The 22,169-nt window shown below is 42.0% G+C and overlaps 1 protein-coding gene across 1 annotated transcript in view; it reads left to right on the top strand.

The window, feature by feature from the left end:
• The window catches only part of PLXNC1 (plexin C1), a gene marked incomplete at its 5' end in the record, with an annotated part of 153,455 nt that overhangs the window by 68,397 nt on the left and 62,889 nt on the right, over nucleotides 1-22,169 (top strand). Inside the window, 6 exons of the mRNA XM_010839711.1 lie at nucleotides 2,058-2,205; nucleotides 5,591-5,678; nucleotides 7,956-8,058; nucleotides 8,201-8,302; nucleotides 18,754-18,893; nucleotides 21,994-22,169. Of these exons, the coding sequence (XP_010838013.1) occupies nucleotides 2,058-2,205; nucleotides 5,591-5,678; nucleotides 7,956-8,058; nucleotides 8,201-8,302; nucleotides 18,754-18,893; nucleotides 21,994-22,169 (757 nt within the window). The remainder of the gene's footprint in view (nucleotides 1-2,057; nucleotides 2,206-5,590; nucleotides 5,679-7,955; nucleotides 8,059-8,200; nucleotides 8,303-18,753; nucleotides 18,894-21,993) is intronic.

Here is a 22,169-nt window from a genome sequence, read left to right as displayed (position 1 = left end):
TTTTTTAAGGAATCTCCATACTGTTCTCCATAGTGGCTGTATCAATTTGCATTCCCACCAACCGTGATCTCAATCCTGTGTGGCCTTCCAGTTTTAGTCTAGTGAATTTTTCCACACTTCTGCTAGACTGTAAGCTCTTTGAGGGTAAGGACTGTAGCTGCTTGCTTCACTGAAGTAGTGAATACCTTGTGTAGCACATGGCACATCTTTAAAGTTTAATAAATGTTTATGAAATAAATTGAATCCCATGGATAGAGGAGCCTGGTAGGCTACAGTCCATGGGGTTGCAAAGAGTCAGAAATGACTGAACGACTTCACTTCACTATGAAATAAATTAATGCAGTGTTTATAGTTATGTAAATGCTGTGCATGTGAGGACTGAAGGCAATGTGGAAAATTTAAAGGAGCTACTGAAAATAGGACTTTAACAAACTTTCTGATACTTTTGTTATCATGTTTGACCAATGAATTCCATTTAAGACATACTTGTGGACAGGGTAACAGGTGATAATGGTCGTACGCTGAGACGTGCAATGCAGGGAGAAATGCAAGGCTGACACATGAGTGAGGCTTCAGCCAGGTGTTGAAGATGAGCTGGTGGGGATGGTTGGGGGCTCAGTGCTATGTTCAGGTCCCCTGGAGATGGGTGGACTTCAGTTCAGTGGAAGTTGGACTGTAAGAACTTGTGTTCTTCCAGCATGATTCTGTGGCTCAGAAACAGAACGTTTTAAAGTAAAAAGATAGGGATGCAACCCCAGAGCAAAATAGAGAGAGAGAGCTTATCCAAGGATGAGAGACAGGGGATTCTTAGCTGGCCCTGCAGACTTGGCGGAGATCAGAAGTGTAACAGAAGACGGACACCTCCCGGTGGTGAGGGGCTGTCACTCCTCATCGTGGCTGATAAGCTGATGGCTTCCTGTGTCCCTAGCTTCCTAATATTTAGCCCACCTCCCCACCAGATCCCCTGAGTGCACCTGATGCAGAACGGGTCTCCCACTGACATACTGTTTTCTTTAACTTTCCTCTTTTTTCCTTCTTCTTTGCTTTCTTTCTCCTCCTCCTCCTCCTCCTACTCCCTTTTCCTCCTCTCCCCACCATATCTTCCCCCTCCTAAATATAAACAAAACAATTTGTGTTTAGATGAGAATGCTTCATATCATAAAGATATAAAATCTCCTAAAATTAATGCATATATTTGGTACAATTCCAGTTAGACTCACAGTCCCATCACCCTATTTGGGTAAAATGATCGTAAAGTTCATATGGAAAAAATAATGTCTAGAAAATGCTAAGAAAATTACGAAAATAAAAATAGATTTACCATAAGTATATTTAAATCCACAGTCTTGAAAATTTGATGACACTGGAAAAGAAGTGGATCAATAGATAATTGGAGCAGTGCAAAGTTCAGAAATAACTTGTAGGTATATGGTGATTTAATATATGAGAAAAGTGGTGTTTCTATTCAGTTGGGAAAAGGAACTTTTTTTTTAAAATAAATGCTTGTGACCTAGCTGGTTAACTATCTGGGTAAAAATAAAGTTGAGCCCGTATCTTATCCTTTGTATAAAAATAAACTCCAGATGGATTAAAGATTAAGTTTAAAAAATAAAACAACAAAGATGGTGAAACAATATTATATTTGTCCACAAGCAAGAGTTGTGAAGAACTTTATAACCAAGACAATTAACTTTGTATTTGATCATAAAAACATACTATATAGGGTAAAACACACATAAGCTGCAAGACAAACAGTACATTAGGATAAAATGTGTCAGAAATATGACAGATAAGGTTTAATATCTATACTATACAGAGAGCTCTTAAGAATTGATAAGAAAAAATACATACAAAGCAGATAAATGGTCTAAGAATATGAACATTCGATTCACAACAGAGAAAACTAAACAGCCAATAAAACACCTCTTTCTTTCCATCAGCAATCCAAGAAACTCTCTTGTGGCAAGTCAGAAGGTCAGTTCCTTTAAGGCTCTAGGGTGGATAGAGACGATGGAAGAACGCCACATGATTTGGTTCCTGTATTTTCTTCCCCACAGACGACAGTGACGGTGGTGGGAAGCTTCTCTCCGAGGCACTCCGAGTGCGCGGTGAAGAACGTGGACACAGGCAGGATGCTCTGCAAGGGTAAAAGTGTGCACAATGAGACCTGCGCCTGCATCATCCCAACCAGGACAGCTTACAAAGGTACGTGCACTCCACTGGTTCTTATTATCATTCTTAGAAAACGAAGAAAGCAAGAGAACCTCCTGAGCCCAGAGTGCCCAGGGAAACAGGTTAAACTTGAACAGCCTTACTCTGGAGACTCCCTCTTCCCCACTCCTTGCACCCTCCCTCGGTCCCCCTCACCTTTGCTCCACTCTTCCTGTGGCCGCAGGCCCCTACTGTTACCTGTGGCTGGAGAAGGATGGAGCCTGGCAAATCCCCCCTCAAGTTGCTTAGGTGAGTGGCAAGCCAGAGACCATTGAACTTGACCCTTCCTAGATGGTTCCGATAGTTCAGGGATCTGAAAAGCTGGGAATGCCCTTGGTGAGGTGAGGAAAGGAAATGGCCAATATTTTATCATCTTAGGTTCACTGCATTCGTTCATTCAAACAAGAAATATTTATTGAGCATCTGTGTGCTAGACACTGTGCTAGGTGGTAGGGACACCATGACCAAAAGAGCCTGACCTGTTCTTTGCTCACAGTATTCACAGCCTCTTGGGACAGCAGCAAGTGACCAGCACCGGACAGTGCCGGGTGCAGCGTGCAGGGAACACAGCACGCTGTGAGATGTACGTGAAGAGGACACCTAACTAGACTTGGGGGAGCAGCGAGAGGGCGAGGAAAGCTTCTTGGAGGATGAGTAGGGTTGAGCTGGACAAAGAAAAAGGGGAAGAGTATTCCAGGCAGAGCCCAACTAGTGTGACCAACCAAAGGAAGGAAAAAGCTTTGTTTGAGGAGCCAAAAAAAGGTTCTATGTGGTCAAGTCAAATGGGGTAGAGAGTGGAGCGACAGAAAACGGATGCCAAAGAAGGTACAAAGTGTCTGGCACAAAGTAGCCATTGATGATCAAGACATTTTTGTTGAATGAACGGCCACAGGTGGAGAACGGGGCTGGAGGAGGGAATGGCTGCATTCCGAAAAGCCTGACAGAAGGGAAGCTGTTGCAGTGATTCAGGTTGAGGGGACTGAGAGTGGAAGTAGCCAGAGCCAGATAAGGATGAAGAGAAGGGGATGGATTCAAAGGTTGGTCAGGGGTGGGATGAATTGGGAGTTTAGGATTGATACATATATACTGTTGATACTGTGTATAAAATAGATAACTAATGAGAACATACTGTATAGCAGAAGGAACTCTGCTTAATGCACTCTGGCGACCTGAAGGGGAAGGAAATCCAGAAGAGAGGGGATGTATGTATATGTTTGGCTGGTTCATTTTGCTGTGCGGTAGAAACATAATATTATAAAGCAACTATGCTCCAATAAAAATTAATTTTTAAAAAGAGATGGCTAGGAGTTACAGTGTATGAACTGAGGATTCATGAGTTCCTTTAGGTGAGAAAGACATGGAGTCAAGCACATGGTTATTAAAATGCAGGTCTTGCTCACCTGGAACATAAGCTTCGGAAGTATTTGAGATCACCGCGAAAAGCTAATTGATTGCATTCTTAAAATTTTTTAATCTTTGTTTTAAATTGAAATGCAGTTGATTTATAATGTAGTCAATTGTTTTTAAAGCCTCTGTCAGTTTCACCCAACCGTTCGTCTGCCCTTTTCTCTGGATGCTTTATATATTCTGAGCGGGCAAACAGACACCCTTCCTACCTCCTGCATCCAGCTAGACAGTGGCCATTACCAAACCTTTGTCTGTAGTCTGTAGTAGCTTCATCCCTTTCATCAAATTCTGTCTCCCTTCTGCTTTGAAGTCATCTCTTCCATAACAGCCTTGATGGATTCTGCTCCAATCATCCAAATCATGCCAGTTCCCTCTGGGCACCCCCACATGCACCCCAGTCTTGGTACCCAGGTGATGCATGGAACTTGAACCACTCATAAGGTATTTCCTTGGCTATCCTGTCATGGTGCTGTTTCACCTAAATTTTTTTTGTCTCTTCTAGAATAACTGAATGCTTTCAGAGCTGAGACCATATATACTCATTTCCTTGTGAGGTTTCCCAGGAGTGTTTTGTGCACAGTTGATACCCAGGAAAGCACAACTCTTGCTAGTCTCTATCATTGGACACTTGTAGATTCCGATGACATGTATGTTTCCCTGGGAGTCCCTCAGTGCTTACTGTCCATACATTCATTCTGTTAATAGTTATCAAGTGTATGTTCAAATGCTCTTGCTGAGAGGTCATGCCAGCCCTCCAAACCTCCTTGTCTTTGGAACAGAGCATTATCATTTGCACAGAGACCCACTTTATGTGAGCAGAATTTTATGTGGCATCCTGGCTTTCAGAATGAATATTCCTGTTGTAGAGAAGCCTCTTAAAGTAAGCGTTTTCAGACTTTTGGAATCAAGCGCTGATCATATGTCAGTAGGAAAACTAGAGGTACCAACAAAGTTAGGCCAACTTATTAATTTGTCAAGGAAAGACTTTTCATTTTTAAAGTATCATCTGCTCTCCCCATTAATTCATAAAAGGAAGAAGATACTAATACCAAAATGGGTGACAATGAAAATGTCACAGAGGAGCCCTGGTGCCTGGACACAAAGGGATTTGAAAGGCACCCCCCTAGGCTGCCGCCCCAAAACCTGGCAACACACCATCAGTACAGTACGTGGGGAGGATTACAAACCCAGGTTCCCAACACACCCCAGGCCTGCCAAGTCAGAGTATCTAGGAATGTAGCTCTGGAATCTGTATTTTCATCCATTTCTCAAGTGATTCTGATACACAACCAGATTTAGGGATCATCTTGGATAGAGGATGTAAGTTACAGTGATACAGGAAGTAGGCTGTTTCTCTCGTGGTGATTTAGCCCACTGTTTATCATATTCCTTTATTCTTTGAGGGTTTTCTAACTGATGGGTAGGTTTTCAAAAGCAAATAAGAAATCCTTCATTGTAGATTTGGCAACAGTTGATTCCAAGAAGATCATGGCTCCCAGCCTACAGGAGCCACACTTCGGAGTGTGTCGTGTAAACATTTGTAGTGTGGGTTCTTCTGAAGGTGCAGGGTTTCTTTCTTCTCTAACATTCTGGTTATCATGTTCTAGACAGTTCTTGCTCAGTGACTTGTTTTATTCTTATGCTGTGGCCAATTACAAGCTGAGATAGTGATTCTGGGGAGAAGATGAGCTGCAAATGGGCTGTGAAATGGCTTTTTCCTAGTGATTATCCATGGGAGGCCTGGAACGAGGTGGGCTGGGGTCTGTTTGGAGGCTTGTGCTGTGCGCTTCGGCTGCCTGACGGGAATGGCCCCGGGGAAGAGGCCACATACTGATGGAAATGTTAGCGAACAGCTGGCACACTCCACCCTCTATGTGGAGGAGGCAAAAAATATTTATTTTCTGTATTTCCGGCTTTGCTCCATGATAGCAGGGCTTCGCCGTCACTGACTGCTTTTCCCTCTTTGCTCCAGATGTTTTAGTTGTCAACATGACGTTCTCATTCGGTTCCTGGCGTGTGTCAAAGAGATTCAACTTTACCAACTGCTCATCATTAAGAGAGTAAGATTTTATTTGAAATGTAAATATTCTCTCATTGATTTTAATTTATTTATTTGCTTTACTCTCCCATTTCCTAAAGAACTCTTTTGTGGAGGAGACATTCCAAGGCGCCTTTTGGAGCATGGCCTAATGGGAGATAGGAGGGCCCCTGAGCTAATCAGCTGGCTTGTTCAAGCCCCACTAAGTGAAGTAGTGCAGCCAAGAGGCAAAGGACTGTGCCCGGGTGTATTTTACCCACAGGGAAATACATCTTCCTCCGACCCAGAGGTGGCCTTGAAGTAATGGGCAAAAGGGTGCAGCTAGGTTATCTGCGGATCAGAATGACTTTGGGAATTTGAGTCAAGGAAGAGAGTGGAGCGTGAGGTAAAAGGAAGTCATAGTTAAAGACAAGAGAAGGCAGAAGTCTCTGTCATCAAAAGCACAAGCTAGGACTTCCCTGGTGGTCCAGTGCCAATCAAGTGCCAATGCAGGGGACACAGGTTCGATCCCTGATCCAGGAAGATTCCACACACCTTGGAGGAACTGAGCCTATGCACCACAACCACTGAGCCTGTGCTGTGCAATGAGAGAAGCCACCCTAACTAGAGAAAGCTCCTGTGCACAGCAATGAAGATCCAGCACAGCCATAAAGAAATAGATAAATATTTTTTTTTAAAAGAGCATGTTAATCATGACCCACACTTCGGTACCGTGTTTGGCCCTGTTGAGCTGCATACCCCCTGAATTAGGACCACACTTCCCTCCTTGCTTCTAAAGCAGAGTGAAGGCAGAGAAAAGACGTTTCCCAGATTCCTGGTTTTCCAACTGGAAAATGGGATGGACGTTTCCATGGAAATGATAGGAAGCTGTCTTATTAGTGATTTCGTAGTTCTTTCAATGGTTTGCTTGACCAACTGGATGAGTACCAAATGTAGGTTTCTTTGGGTCTGGCCTGGGAACCATTGTTTCTTCAGGGAAAAGGCATCAAACTCGAAGCTGAGTAGGGAGGCCACCCTACAGCTATATGGACAGGAGCTGCCAGATTTTACCTTTACCACCTTGGCATTCTGAAAGAGGGGTTGAGTTCAGTGATTTCTAACAAACAGATTGAATTCAAGGAGGGGAAAGCTAAACTTGTTACAGAAAGCCTCAAAAGTCCATGAAAATGAGGGGGGGTGGGTAAGAAAAAGGGAAAGAGTTAAATAGAATTGTATAGCTCAAGGAGAGTTTAAACATAATACAGCTCCCCACCTCCAGTTGTAAAGCCTGGCGAAAAGAAGTGACTTGCCTCGGGTGCACAAAGAGGTAATTAAGAACCAGATCTCAGACCTACAGCTCCCCAGAGGGTGAGTGCCCGCCCTTTCCTGCCCTTTCCCTGGGTACCTACTTCCTTTTGGAAAGCACTTAGTAAGGTCATCACACCTGAGGGTTAGCAAGCGGAGTGCAAGGCGCAGACCTGCTTCGAGTGCGCTTCGGTGGCCTGGTAAACACTTAGGCAAGCCTGTGCTTGCTTGCTTTTTCTCACCAAAACTGCAGTTTGTGTAGGTCAGAGCCTCAGGGTGACTTGGCATCTCTGGAAGCATATCTGAAATGCGAATGTGTCCCTTCTCCCTGATCTGGTCCTCTCCTTGTCCCAGAGGCCAACGCTCTCTCTTGCTTCCCTTAGCTACACTTCCAGACCCACTTCAATTTCCATTTTTATCGTTCTTGCTTTAACACTGATTATCCTATTAAGTGCTTTTCCAGTCTTCCACTGTTATCCGTGCATGGTTGTTTGATTAGTAGACACAATTCTTCCTTAATTTGATTAAAAAGCACACAGTGGCACCCTGTTTTCTCTGCTTGCCAAGGTAACACTTTTAGTTTCCCATCGTCCAGGCACTGGACGGTGTTCCTACCCCAGTGAGGGCGGGCTTATGAGGGGTGAGGAGATCAGTGTCCAGAGGGAAGCTTACCTGAAGGTAGATGAATAGCAGAACCGGATGCAGAAACAGATTCAGTGGTTTCTTGTCATCTTCCAACGCAGCAGGTGACCCCAGCTTCAGGTTTCCGTGGCAACCCCCTAGCAAGCGTCATGATGGTCCGTCAGCCCCGAGGGCTGCCCAGACCAGGGCACAAAGTCAGTAGTCTGTCCCTAGCCTGAAAGAACGGTCCTGTCTTCCCTGGGTTCATCACAGTCTGTCTAGGGACTTTTTTTTTTCTTGTTTTTAATGCTCACACACAGCATCACAGAGGGAAATTCTAGGATGTGTGTTTTCCTAAAAATGCAGGAATTATCTTGGTTTTCTGTGTTGCCAGATGTCCAGGATGTATCCAGACTGGCTGTGCCTGGTGTAAAAGTGAGAGAAAATGCATCCACCCCTTCACAGCTTGTGACCCTTCGGATTACAAGAGGAACCAGGTAAAGTGATGTTTTTTTGGTAGTACAGAGTTTCACCAAAAATAAATGTTTGTGACCACCCAGCCCTAGCCTGTATTTTGTGTTTATTTCAAACTCTGAATTTCCACCCATTGCAATGTTGAAGGAATGTTCTTCGTTTCAGGACCTCTGTCCAGTGGCTTTTCAAAAATGGACACCACCCAAAACAGCAGGAGAAGGAAGATTCAAGGAGAATATGAGTAACAGAACCACTTGGGGCTTGCAGGTCAGACCCTGTTTTTGTATTGATGCTGGGAAAATCCCCTTTAAATGACAGTAACATCTGATACTTTGGGTTCCTTTTAAAAATTCCCTATTTTGCTTTCTACCCAAATTCCCTGTTTTACCTTTGGTTTTTAACCAAGCTTCATTTAATTGGCTCAATACATCAGAGGCTGCACACTCACATAAAAGAAATTAAAAATCTGTAATTGTGAAAAATGATGTTCTGGTAGAAGTCAAATTTTGAACCTGACATTGTGATCTCAGGAAGAGTTAGAGGGACGTCTAGAGCACATATTACTGAGGGGATTTCTTAACCACGTTTATGATTGCATTGCTGAGGGGTATAGGAGGGCTGGGCGTGTCTATGCAAACTGTACAAATGAATCTCTTTGAACTGCTTTTCTTTGTAGAGACAATCTAACCAGTAGTTAATAGTGTCAAAACAAAGAGTTGTTTCTATGTAATAAATATACATTTCTCTTCGTGTCTCAAAACTGTCGTTCATGAAAAAATAGTTTTCATGGAAATTTCTTCGGAAATTCCTCTTATTTTCTTCATAGTAAGTCACCAAGCTCAACTGACAGACGTGTTTGAAAATAGAGAATGTAACCCAGGAAACATTTCTGGGCAGAACGTAATTGATGCACTAAGCACCCAAGTGCTGGCGCCATTCAGTCAAGGGACGTTAATTGATCATCTACTATGCAGTGAAAAGCCAAAAAGGACAAGTTCTTCTTCTCATTAACCTTGGGTCTAGTGGGAGCAGACAAATCAAACACAGTAGCATGTTTTGTTCTCAAAGGCTCAGTTTTCTATTTCTTGACTAATCTGTGGCTTTGACATATCCATTTGCTGCTACTTAAGGTCAAGTGCCAATATAAATAAGTAGCACATTTTTAATCACCACCAAACAGTTGAGAGTAAGTGTAGGTGAATTCAGTAACAAGCAGAGGGAATGGGAATCAAAATGGATTATGAAGTTAATTAAAGGCATTAGAAAAGCTTGGTGTGCCGATATCTTCAGACTTTTTAAACCTTTGAGGTTTTATTAAGTGATGAGCCACATCACTCTTCTCATTGGTTGATGAAACTAGGGCGTAGTGACAGGTGTTTAAATCAAAAAGGCAGCGGCTTTTTAAAAAATTAAACTTCTCTTTTGCTCTTGTTTCAGTTGTTTTTTTTTTTTAATTGGTCAAATACATATAATACAAAATGTACCACTTTGCAGTGTACAGTTGAGTAGTTAAGTACATTCACATTGCTGTTAGTCATCACCACCATCTATCCCCAGAACATGTTTCAACTTGCAAAACTGAAACCTCGTACCCATTAAACAGTAACGCCTCCTTTTCCCTTCCCCTTGGCCCCTGGAAGCTGCTGTTCTACTTTCAGTTCTCTGTGAATTTGACTACTCTAGGTACTTCAGATTAAGTGGAATCAAACGGGCTTTATCCTTTTGGGCTCATTTCACTTAACATAATGTTCTCAAGGTTCATCTGTCCTGTAACATGTGTTAGGATTTCCTTTCAGGCTGAATAATGTTGCATTGTTTGTATATATTATGTTTTGTTTATTCAGTCACCCACTGATGGACACTTCTATCATTCCATTGATGTCTTGGGTTGCAGACATCTTTTGGCTATTGTAACTAATACTTCTATAAATGGATGTGTACAAATTCCTCTTCAAGACCCTGTTTCAGTTCTCTGGGGTATGTACTCAGCAGTGGAATTGCTGGATCCTATGGTAATCCTGTCTTTAATTTCTTTAGGAACTCTGTTCTGTTTCCTTACCTCTCAGCCTTTTTACATTCCCACCAACAGCATTTCGGTGTTGCAAGTTCTCCACATTCTTGCCAACACTTTTTGTTTTAACAGTAACCATCTTAATTTGGTATAAGGTGGTATTTCACTGTGATTTTGATTTGCATTTGCCTACTGTTTAGCGACATTGAACCTCTTTTTGTGTGCTTGTGGGCCATTTGTGTGCTTCTTTGGAGAAATGTCTATTCAACTGTTCTGTCCATTTTATAGTCAGATTGCTTGTTTTTTTGTTGTGGTTGAATTGTATATATACTTTAGATATCAGCCATGTATCAGATATAAGATTTGCAGATATTTTCTCCTATCCATGGATGGCCATTGCACTCTGTTGATTGTATCCTTGGAGGCACAGAGGTTTAAAATTTTGTCCAAGTCTAACTTATTTTTTTAAATATTGTTGTCTGTGCTTTGGGTGTCACATCCAAGATATCATTGGCAAATCCAATGTCATAAAACTCTTATTCTAAGCGTTTTATAATTTTCATTCTTAAAATTAGGTTATTTGATCCATTTTGAGTTAATTTGCATATATGGTATAAGGTATGTGTCCAACTTCATTCTTTTCTGTGGATATTGAGTTTCCCAAGACAACTTGTTGAAAAAACTGTCCTTTCCCCCATTAAATGTGCTTTGCACCCTTACCAAAAAATCATGTGACTCTATATACAAGGGTTTACTTCTGGGCTGTATATCCTATTCTGTTGGTCTATAGGTCTGTCTGTATACCCATAAAATACTGTTTTGTAATAAGTTTTGAAATCAGAAAGTGTGGCTTCTGAGATTTTGTTCTTCAGTTTTTGTGATCGTTTTGAAAGCAAACATTTTATTCTGAGATAATGTAGATTTGCATGGAGTTGTGGAAAAATAATACAGAGAGACCTCATAAAACCTATACCCAGTTTCTCCCAGTAGTAACATCTTGCCAAACAATAGCACAATATCACAACTAGGATTTGACAATGACATCTGTCAAAGATACAGTCAAGATACAGATCAACTCTCTCACCTCAAGTCTCCCCCATATTGCCTGTCTGTGGTCATACCTGCTTCTTCCTCCCCTCCCACTTGCCTATTTCTGACCTCTGGCTACCACTAATGTGTTCTTCATTCTGTAATTTTATTATTTCAAAGATTTTATATAAATGGAATCATCCAGAGGTACCCTTTGTGAATTGGTCTTTTTAACCCAACATGATTCTCTGGCAATTCATCCGCATTCTTTTATGCATCAATAATGTGTCCCTTTCTATTGCTAAGTCATGGTTCAGGCAGTGACTTTTTACATTTTTATTTTAAAGAAAAAAATACAGTCACTGCATCCTGGTTTCCTGTATTATGTCTTCTTGACCCTTTTGACATATGTGGTTGAAAGAACTGGGGTCACCAAGGAAATAGGAGAAAGCTGGAAATAAACAAAAGCCCAGACCTGTCTTCAGGGCTTCTCCGTGCATGACCTTTGGTGAAAGACATCTTTTTGATGCTGAAATGTTTTCTTTAAATACATGGGGATTCCCTGGCTGCCCAGGGTTTAGGACTCCGTGCTTGCACTGCAAGGGGTATGGGTTCAACCCCCAACTGGAGAGTTCAGATCTGGCAAGCTGCATGGCATGACCAGAAATGAATGAATGACTCAGTTCAGAATGAACCACTGGGAATGGAGTATTGTCACCGGATGGATTTCTCCTGCTCTGTGATACACTGCTGTCTTTTCCTTATCATGTGGAATGTGTAAATCCAGACTTCCAGTTTGGCCTTCAGGTTGGCTTTGAATGAAGCATGGAACACTCTTCCTAACAGAGAAGCCATCAAAGGCTTTCTTTCAGTGCATCTTCCACGTCACATACATACTGAGTGCTTCCTACGTGCCAGGCATGGGGACATGAGATGTGAATGCATGGTACACAGTCTTGGGTGTCCTAATGCTGAGCTTGGATTGAAGATCCCTACAGGTGTTGATTGTGCACCGAATATATACCAATACACAGAGCTCCATGGATACCATGAGGAGGATACACATGAATCAGGAACATCTCTTGTCGTCAGTCTTAAGAATCTTATGTGTACATAAGCACAGAAATAAGAATAAAGGATAGAAAATAGTAACCTAGGAAAGGTACCAGGAAGTACACAAACCCTGAGAACCTCTCTGTGCCCGGGGCCTTGTCTTAGTCATTCCTGATTATTTAAGCCCAGGGCCTGGCAGTTAAAAACACTTCATCAGTGTGGTTGGTTAAGTCTTTGATTGATGGATGGATGGATTGATGCAAGATGGCATGGAGCCGATAGTTAAGGGAAGAGACACTTGGAGACGGGGTGGGTCTTCTAAGCATAGAGCGCGGGCATTGCAAAAGCATAGTGCGTCACAGAAAATTCCAGTGCACCCCTTATGGGAGACCCCAAGTGATTTAGTTTGGCTGGAGCAGAAGGATGCAGGAAGTTATGGGACAGAACAAGGTTGAAGTGACCCTGGAGCCTGCATCTATAGAGCCTTACATCTTGTTTTTCAGTAGCAATAGAATGTTCTTCAAGACTTTTTTATTTTAATGCATGAATGAACTCATCTGAGAAGGAAATGGCAAACTACTCCAGTAATCTTGCCTGGAGAATCCCATGGACAGAGGAGCCTGGCAGGCCATACAGTCCATAGCGCCTCAGACAGTTGGACATGACTGAGGCGACTTGGCGTGCGTGCGAGCATGTGGAACTTACAAGAGAGGGCTCCTGGCTGACTCCTATTTGGCTTTGTTGTCCTCATACTGTTCCATGACCCTGTGAGCCATCCCTTGACCACAGCTTAAAAACATGTACTGTCATGGCAGCTCCCCCATGGGAACCAGGAATGGACTTACTGATGTCAAACCAGAAAGAACCCTAGGGGGCTTCATTAGGGGCCGCATCACCAGAATAGGGCAAATAACTTAAAAATCTGTCAATATATTTGCCCTTTGGATGGAAAGTATTTTCAACGGTCAGGGCCAGTCTCTGTCAGAAACAGTTGGCCTTGTCACCCTGCCCTAACCTCTTTTCCTTCCTTTTCTTAATAATCTTATATCTGGGGCCTCCACCTGCCAAGAGAAGAGGTGACTGCTCTGTCTTTCCTGTTCTCAAGGAAAGGTTGTGAAGGTCTGTGATATGAGGTTGTTCTAATATTTGTTATACTTATCACTGCCGGGTAGAAACGCACGGTACAAAGCCACGTCTTCCTGCTCTCGGGAGATTCACATTCCTTCTCTTTCTTGTGAGTTTTCTTCTCTTCCTCCATCACGTATGATGTGCATTTTAATTCCTCACGGTCAACCCAAATCACCTCATTCAGGGTCCCTGCCTTAAAAAGCAAAGTCAAGTTTAACATGTGCCTTGTTGAGTAGCTTCTGTGGGCCTAGCACTGAGCTGCATGCTGTGGGGTTCGCTCTTGTATTCATTCATTTGAAAGGTGTTTATTGAACACCTACTGTGTGCTGGGCAGAGAGGCAAAATATGTGCCCTCATGGAGTTTATGTTAAGAACTTATAATAGTTGGGGATGCATTGTTATGAAGCTTCTTAGTGTGTACGACAGAAAAAGCTATAAGCAGGAATGCCAGAATGTGCAAAATTGACTAGGGGTGGCCCATATTTGTGAAGCCTGGGGTTATATCCTGAGCTCAAAGTGCCTCTTTATTGGAGCTTTATGATGGGCCTGTTTTCTCCACCTGATAGACAAATGTTGGCTTGCACAGGGTCAGTGGGTGGTGAGTGATACACACGAGGTTTGAACCCAGGCAGTCTAGGCCACAGCTTTGATCACTAGTATACACTGCATGGGGCTTCCCTTGTAGCTCAGTTGGTAAAGAATCTGCCTGCAGTACAGGAGTCCACCTGCAATGCAGGAGACCCAGGTTCAATCCCTGGGTTGGGAATATCCCCTGGAGAAGGAAATGGCAACCCACTCCAGTATTTTTGCCTAGGAATCCCATGGACAGAGGAGCCTGGCGGACTACAGTCCATGGGGTCGCAAGTGTTGCACAGGACTTAGCAACGAAACCACATATACTGCATGACCTCAATGTAGTATCAATGATAAGAGTCAGTCTGGAAGGGACTTCTCTTGGGTGGCCTGGGCAAGCTGTCAGGAGTGTGCGTTAGTGTTGAAGGCTTGGGATGGGGTGATAGGCTGGAGCATAGTCGAAGAAAAGGAGTTGGACCCAGGCAAGCCTGGCGTCTTCCGCAAGATGGGAAGAGCAGAGAAGGCTTGAGATGGGAAACCGAGGCCCTCAGGAGAGGGAAGCATCAAGCATCTCATATTGAAGTTGAAGCTCAATAGAGGGATGGGTTTTGATTGGTGGGGTTAAATCTGCAAGCAGGGGTCTCTAATGGAATGGAGGTGTTGCCCACCCTGGTCACAGAGTCCTGGGTGCCTCAGCCAGGTCTGAGGAACCACATTCAGAAGGTTCCGTGACCGAGAGTAGCTACCTGATGGACTGGCCTCGGCAGCCTCCCCTTCAAGTCCCCCTCAGGTCAGAGCAGCAAGCCTTGATCTCTCTGCACAAGGCTTTGGTCTGTCACCTGCTCGGAAGTCTCCTGCTCCATCTCAGTTGGAATTCTAACTCTTGATAATTGCTACGACCAAATGGCAGTTGCATCTCAAGCTCCCTAGGACCAGTCCCTTCATGGATGGGTGGGCCATGAAGAAGCATTCAGCTGGGGTCTGAGCATCAGATGGACACGACGTTTTTGTTCCAATTAACGCTCTCATTTTTCTCTGGTGGGACTGTATTTTGGTGTTCTCCCTCTACACCTCACCTCTTTTTACACTTTACCATCTGCACTGCTGATTACCACTCTTCTCAATTTATACATTTCATTAATATATTACTTCCATCTTTTTTGGTCATTAATAAAGATGTTAAATAATTCTGAACCAAATTCTCACCCCTGTAGGGCCCTATAAGGCACTTTCCTTTAATTAGTTGTGCTACCTTTCATCTCTCTAATGTCCTTTGGTTTCAGATTTCCAGCTGGTTTTTTTAATCCATGTGACTTTTTATCTAGTCTCGTCTGAACTAATTTCACGAGTGAAAATCTGAGAAACGTTTTCCTGAGTGTTGATTCAGGTCCAGGCCTACAGAGAGCTTTGCTGTATTCAGATTTTTTTTTGGAAACAGATTAATAGAGTACAATTTGGTCTTAATAAATTGAGCCTTCCTAATGTACCTCTTTCTAATATTCTTTTCAGTCATAATGGTAGTTTCTCCATTAATGTCATGGTAATTTGCATTGTGTTGATGTCAGGTTTCACAAAAGGTACTCTTCCTGTCAAGAGTAATCCTCTTAGACCTTTGCAGAGATAACTAGTTCTTAGTGGTTGTGCTATTTCCGGTGTCTTATAATGACTTTGTTTTAAAAAAAAATAAAATTAAATAACTGGGTATTCTGTAATCACCTAATTAACCAGTTTCTAATGTGCTTTTTTAAAATATCAAATAGGCAGTGATTTAAAGCCAGAGTTCCAAATATTTTATTAAATAATTTAAAATTGTGCAGCCATTTAAAAATAACTCTTAAGTCTTTAAAATGTAACTGACAGGAAGTAAACTGTTCTGAGGTTAATTGTTGGGCAACCCAGGGCTCTAAGGGTTAGAGCCACTGATATTTTGATTTGATAAATGGAAATCCTTGGGCATAGGATGAGGGAGGAATCTCACTCCACAGGGCTGTAAGGAATAATCTCTTTGCATCAAGCTAGATTATGTTTTTAAATTAACCCCTTGTATGTGTCAGCTTATGGGACCTGCTACTTCATTTCAGGTTATGAATGAAGTCTTGATTCAAATACAGAAATAGATCTAGAATACTGAGTGTGTGGCGAGATCATTCTTGGCCTTTTGTATGTACTGGATTTTTAAAGACTATCTATCAGTAAAAATAGCAAGTGTTGTATTTCTAAGAATTGTAGGCATATAGTACAGCCATATAGGCACACTGTCTTTTCTTGTATATCTGTGTTGTTTATTTAATGAGGTCTGCTTGGTAGCACTTTAACTCACTTATTAAAAGAGGTTCTCCAAGCAGACAAAGGACAACTAATCTGACCCTCTTTGCAAGCAGATCTGAAGCATCTGCTTTCACAAAATAGACCAGGGCTAGATTCCATCTTAGAAACCTCTGTCAACAATAAGGTTTTAAAACAAAATCCTTTTGAAAGTAGCAGGACTGTCTCTACTCAGGGGGAAATAAAAAGTTAATCAGGTGACATGGCAGGTCCTCTGATGGTGTTTGTGGAGCTGTTTAAGGAGCAAACTATAACCCTCTTTAGAAAATCTGTTTTAGGCTAGTTAGAAGGCTCTCTTTTTAGCCTCTCCTGAAAGCAAAGAAGTAGCATTTACTTGGCATGTTTGAAATTTCACTTGAGCAGACATCAACTGTCTAAGTAGAAGAAGTGAGAAGGGCTATCTGCAAAGAAACCCGAGAATCAGAGCCGAGTTGGATATAAATGTGAAGTCTGCATCACATTTATAGGTAGATGAAGGTTTACCTAAAGGCTCTTGCTTCCCAAAGAAGACAGTGGACCCAGTAGAGCAGGAGTCCGCCAGATTTTTTTCTTCAAAAAGTCAGACAGTAAATATTTCAGGCTTTGCAAGCCATGTGATCTCTGTTGCAAAGACTCAGCTCTGCCATTATAGTGCAAACGCAGTGACAGACAATGCATAAATGATGGTGTGGCTGTGTTCCCAAAAAACTGTATTTATGGATGCTGAAATTTGAATTTCATGTGTTTACACATGTCATGGAATATTCTTCTTCTTTTGACTTTTTTTTTCCATAGGCTGCCCAAGAACGAGCAGTGGACTGAATTTAAACTTGCTCAGGCAAATCTAGGAATTTGCTTTTTCCTGATCTAGTGCACCCAGAGGTCCTGTGTCCCCCACAGTACCTCGTGCCATCCCAGGGATCCTGTAGGTGTTTAACAAATACCTGTTCACTTAGCTGGCATCCTGTCAGAGCAAAGAGTAAGCCTTTTGGTATACAACACACACTTGACATTTGCGAGGGATTTATTTCCACGTCTTTGCTAATCCCCCCCATTCCAAGTACCACTCTTGCAGATAATTTCCCCCATAAAATGCAGTCAACTCTAACAGAATAATTAAAGTGACCCTCTCAGGCCCTCTGTGATTCTATAAATACAGGACTGAAGTCCTTTACTAAGTGATTAAAATAAATTCTGCCACTGAAATCAATTCCCTGTCACATTACATCATTGCTGTGATGACATTAACAATGAATTTACCTCAATCTGGAAAATCAATCCACGGTGATCATGAGCGATGGTGACTGTTCCACCATATAGCACCTGTGTTTGTCAAGGAGCAGAATGATAAAATATCCTTTCAGCAGGGTGGGCAGCATGGCAAGGCCATCCTGATGAGCATCATACATACGAAGGAGCAGTGGATACTGGGGTGCTCGAAGAAGCAGGTGGCAGGCAGGTGCTGGACATGAACTCCCCCAGGGTCTTAAGTGGCTTCCTCCTAGACTTTATCCTCTAAGTGGATACACTCGGTATTTATGACTTAGCCAAACTCCACATGATTAAGCATCTGTGGACCTGGGGGTCATTTTCTAACACTAGGAGTGTGAGTATGAAAATTCACTCATACTAAAGATCTGCTGAGCTTTGTATGGGCTAGAATCTTAGAATCTTGCTCTGTTTGGTCCATATTATAGAAAAACATAGACTTACTGGAAATAGTCTACAAAACAACTACTCAATAATCAAAAAGATAGACAATGGCATCTGTAGAGAAAAATGAAAGAGATCAAGATTGGTTTGTCTTTGAAAGGGAAAATGATTCTTGCTGTCAAATAAAGGGCTTTTTTTTTTTTAAGGGGAATTTGATTAGATGTTGCAAATAGAGAAGTAAGGTGCATAAATCTACATGATATGGGGCCCCAGTTATTGGGTTATTCCAAGGGAAACTTTCTTGATAGAAAAAAACCTGATAAAGCTTGTAGTGGGTTCCAAGGAGGAGATGGTATCTACAAACGTGGAATAACAGTGGGTGGCTCCAGGAGTTTAGGCATCCAACTACTTGATATTAGGTGACTCAACTGGTTGGTTTCTTGAGGTTTTTTTTTTTTCCCTGCAGTATACTCCTTGAGTCAAATAGCCTACTGAAACTAACAAACAAAAAATAGGAACTGCTTTCTTGGGAATTTAAGTTATCCTGGATGACATTTATTCCAACTTGATGATGCATCTGTTGTTGACTTACAGTCAGTGGACGCCTCATCTTTTACTTCATTTTGTTACGTTGTGAGCCTCCAGAGGCTGTGAGGCAGTAAGCATGTTTGAGAACTCTAGTGATATCTCACTCTTCAGACAGAATATCAGACCCTTCAACTGTATTTTCAACTGTCTTGTGAGACAAAGACTAATTGCTTTGACCTCATGCTGTTGCATGTTGAGAGACGTGAATCTGCAGCAGTCCTCTTTGAATACATTGATTTCATTAAACACTGTCGGCTTGTGTTTGCAAAATGTTGTAATTTCCCAGTGATTTCTTCGAACGGCAGTGCATAAACAGATTTTTTGGAACAATGCCATTTCTTAGCTTTGATCTTGTGTTTTAATCTTTTCTTTCCAATAGGTCTTCTCTGTTACGTCCATTGAGCCACAGAAAATATCGACCTTAGGGAAAAGTAATGTGACCGTCACGGGAGCAAACTTTACCGAGGCATCGAACATCACAATGATCCTGAAAGGAACCAGTACTTGTGATAAGGATGTGTGAGTTGAAATATTAGTGATTTATTCTTGGTAACATACTGAAAAGCTAAAGCTTATACCAAAGGAATAGCATTGAGATTATAATCTTTTTATGATTAATTTCTTTCCATGTGCCAATGTGAGCCACTTACTCTGTATATTTGATATAACATGATTTCAAGAAGTAAAATCATTTAAGCACCACATTGAAGTTAATTGTGAGAGAATCTGTGCTATGTAACCCCCAACACCTCAAAATACAATAATTCCAGGACGTTGGGTATTGGGATCTTGATTTGTTTTCATGAACAAAATCAAGTAAGTTGAGGAACAGACATCATTTTGAAGATGATCACTTAGAAAAATAGTTGAGTACCTTAGAATTTGATGGGAAAATAGGGCCACTCTTCCAATGTATTACTGAAAGTTGAGAGGACAAATTTTCTGATCCATTTTATTCTTTTGTTGCATTCTCTGTATTGCAGCTTAGCATGCATGCATGCATTGGAGAAGGGAATGGCAACCCGCTCCAGTGTTCTTGCCTGGAGAATCCCACAGAGGAGCCTGGTGGGCTGCCATCTATGGGGTCGCACAGAGTCGGACACAACTGCAGCGACTTAGCAGCAGCAGCAGCTGTACTGGAATGGTTTCAGGCTCAAATAATAACTAAATGAAACATCTATTAGTGTTAAAAAGAAGAAAACACCCCAACACAGATGACTTCTTTTCCCTAACACATTCTTTCAATGAAACTTTGAGAGAAGAAAATCTCGGTATTTTACTAACACTCTTGGGTAAATGTTACTCTCCAAAATGAGATAAAGTAACAATAACATAATAAATCATTTGAGTTTTCTGCTTGTTACTGTTTAGAGGTGTTGGCCAATTTAAAGTAGAAAGATGTTGCCATCTACATGATGTAGAGTAGTGAGTTTGTTCTCACCATGGAAATGTGTCAAAGACAATCCACTGAAGCATGGTGTTTTGGTTCTTAACTACTAAAACAGATTTGTACAGCATTTTAATTTGCCACATTTATATACTGAATTCTTTGTTTTAATTCATTTGCTGCATCTAACCGTCATCCCCTTCCCCTCCTAGCAGTAAATTTGAGATGTCTGTCATTTTGATGGAGAAAGCTACTCCTTGGATGCTCTTCTCTGTTCTGCTATTTACCAGAATTATCCAGCACTCATTAGTGGTTGTATCTATGCGACATAGGTATTTTTGTATCGTTTATCCTGGCTAAATACCTCGCTGCAAAAATCTTTCATTTTGTGTAGTGAAGTTAGACACCTGTGTGTTCACTGAAAGGCAGTCAGCTTCACTGGAAAATAAGGCGTTTTTTAGAGCATTACCCTGTTTCTGACTCTTTATGCTCTCATTTCAATTCCGAGTGTGTCTTGAGATACTGCAGTTATTAAATTAAATGACTAAGAGAGACCTTTCTGCATGTAGCATTTCAGTAACCACATCTGTGTAGTGAACCCAAGTTCACGAGCAGTAAACATAATACCCAGTTAATTCTGTATCAGAGTTCATGCCATAATCCTAACCTCTCTTAATACTGCATTTTTAAAATACCTAATTATTCCAAGGAGAAAAATATAAGAATAGTAATGGAATGATCCATATTTCTGCCTCTCTCATTCCAAAATTGATAAACAAGTTTGAATTTTAATGATCAGCCAGTTTACAATGAGTTTCCTAGAGCTTTGCTCTGAATATAAAATCTTAGAATGTAAATTTGAGGAAGTGTCAGTACAGACTGGCTCAAATGTTTCTGAATTTGCCTTGTTGTTAGAATGAATCTGTTATTACTGCTTAAAGGCTGTGGGCATTACCATCGATAATCATGTACAAAGCCTTTAAGTAATAATAGTAGATTCTCATGTGGTATAATTATACTGAGCGTTATTCAGACACAACCCCGTCTTCATGACTTGTGCTTTAGAGGCTCACTGTAGATGTGATATACAGAGGAAGCTGCAGAGGGAATGCTGTAGAAGGCTTTGCTTTGACTTCCAAAGGGTGTTGAGGGCATGCCCTGCAGATTTCAAGAGCACCCAGGACAGTCCCAGCTAAATTCCTGTCTGGAGATCGTCAGGAGCTCTGATGCTGGTTTATTCCAAGGCCTCTGGGCTCCTGGCATGGACTTTAGTGTTGAACTCTCTGTTCTTTGAATGGCAGAATCCATCTCTGCCCAGGGTTGGGTTCTACCACACCTTCCCTGCAAGCGCTTGATTGATTTTCAAGTCTTTCACTGTGGAAATTTCCAATCGTACACAACAGAGAACCTCTTCATATCCTCCAACTTCCAAAGTCAACGTTTTACCAATCTTATTTCATTTATCTCCTCCACATTTTTGAGAGTGATGGGAAGATGGAGGCTAGAGTTTTTAAGAGTATATCCCAGGATATCGCACCATATCCTTTGACTCATGACTACTTCAGTATGTATGTGTAACAGATAAGGATGGTGCCATTAGCACACTCAAAACGAATAGCAATTCCTTGATAAACTTTGATACCCAGTCCACTTTGAACTTCCTATTATATTAGGGCTTTTCAGAGGCTGCTGCTGCTGCTGCTAAGTTGCTTGTCGTGTCCGACTCTGTGCAACCCCCTAGACAGCAGCCCACCAGGCTCCCCCATCCCTGGGATTCTCCAGGCAAGAACACTGGAGTGGGTTGCCATTTCCTTCTCCAATGCACGAAAGTGAAAAGTGAAAGTGAAGTCGCTCAGTTGTGTCCGACTCTTAGCGACCCCATGAACTATAGCCCCCCAGGCTCCTCTGCCCATGGGATTTTCCAGGCAAGAGTACTGGAGTGGGGTGCCATTGCCGTCTCCATTTTTAAAGGCAGTGGTTGCATTTCCTTCTCTCCCCACTTCTAAGGGAAATGTAAATAAAAACATAAAAATGCACAAAAGAGAAAGGAATGCAGCCCCAGATAATGCCCATGCTGGGTAAGTGGGCCCTGATTAATCAGTAGCTGCCCGCGGCTGTTCTGATGGTTTGGGGGCTGTTGTAGTTCAAATGAAGTTCATATCCTGTCTCCTTAGGTAATCACGTCTGCTAGCTATCTGAGTCACCAAAGAGCTCTCTTCTACCCCTTTATAGGATACAGGTTAGCCACGTGGTAAATGCCACCCATATGCAATTCTCTCTTCCGTCGAGCCGAAAAGAAATGAAGGATGTGTGTATCCAGTTTGATGGTGGGAACTGTGCTTCGGTGGGACCCTTGTCTTACGTTGCTCTGCCCCACTGCTCCCTCATATATCCTGCTACCACCTGGA

The sequence above is a fragment of the Bison bison genome, unplaced genomic scaffold (assembly GCF_000754665.1).
Source record: "Bison bison bison isolate TAMUID 2011002044 unplaced genomic scaffold, Bison_UMD1.0 scf7180017864133, whole genome shotgun sequence".
NCBI lineage: Eukaryota > Metazoa > Chordata > Mammalia > Artiodactyla > Bovidae > Bison > Bison bison.
This window is presented reverse-complemented; position numbering and strand designations above follow the sequence as displayed.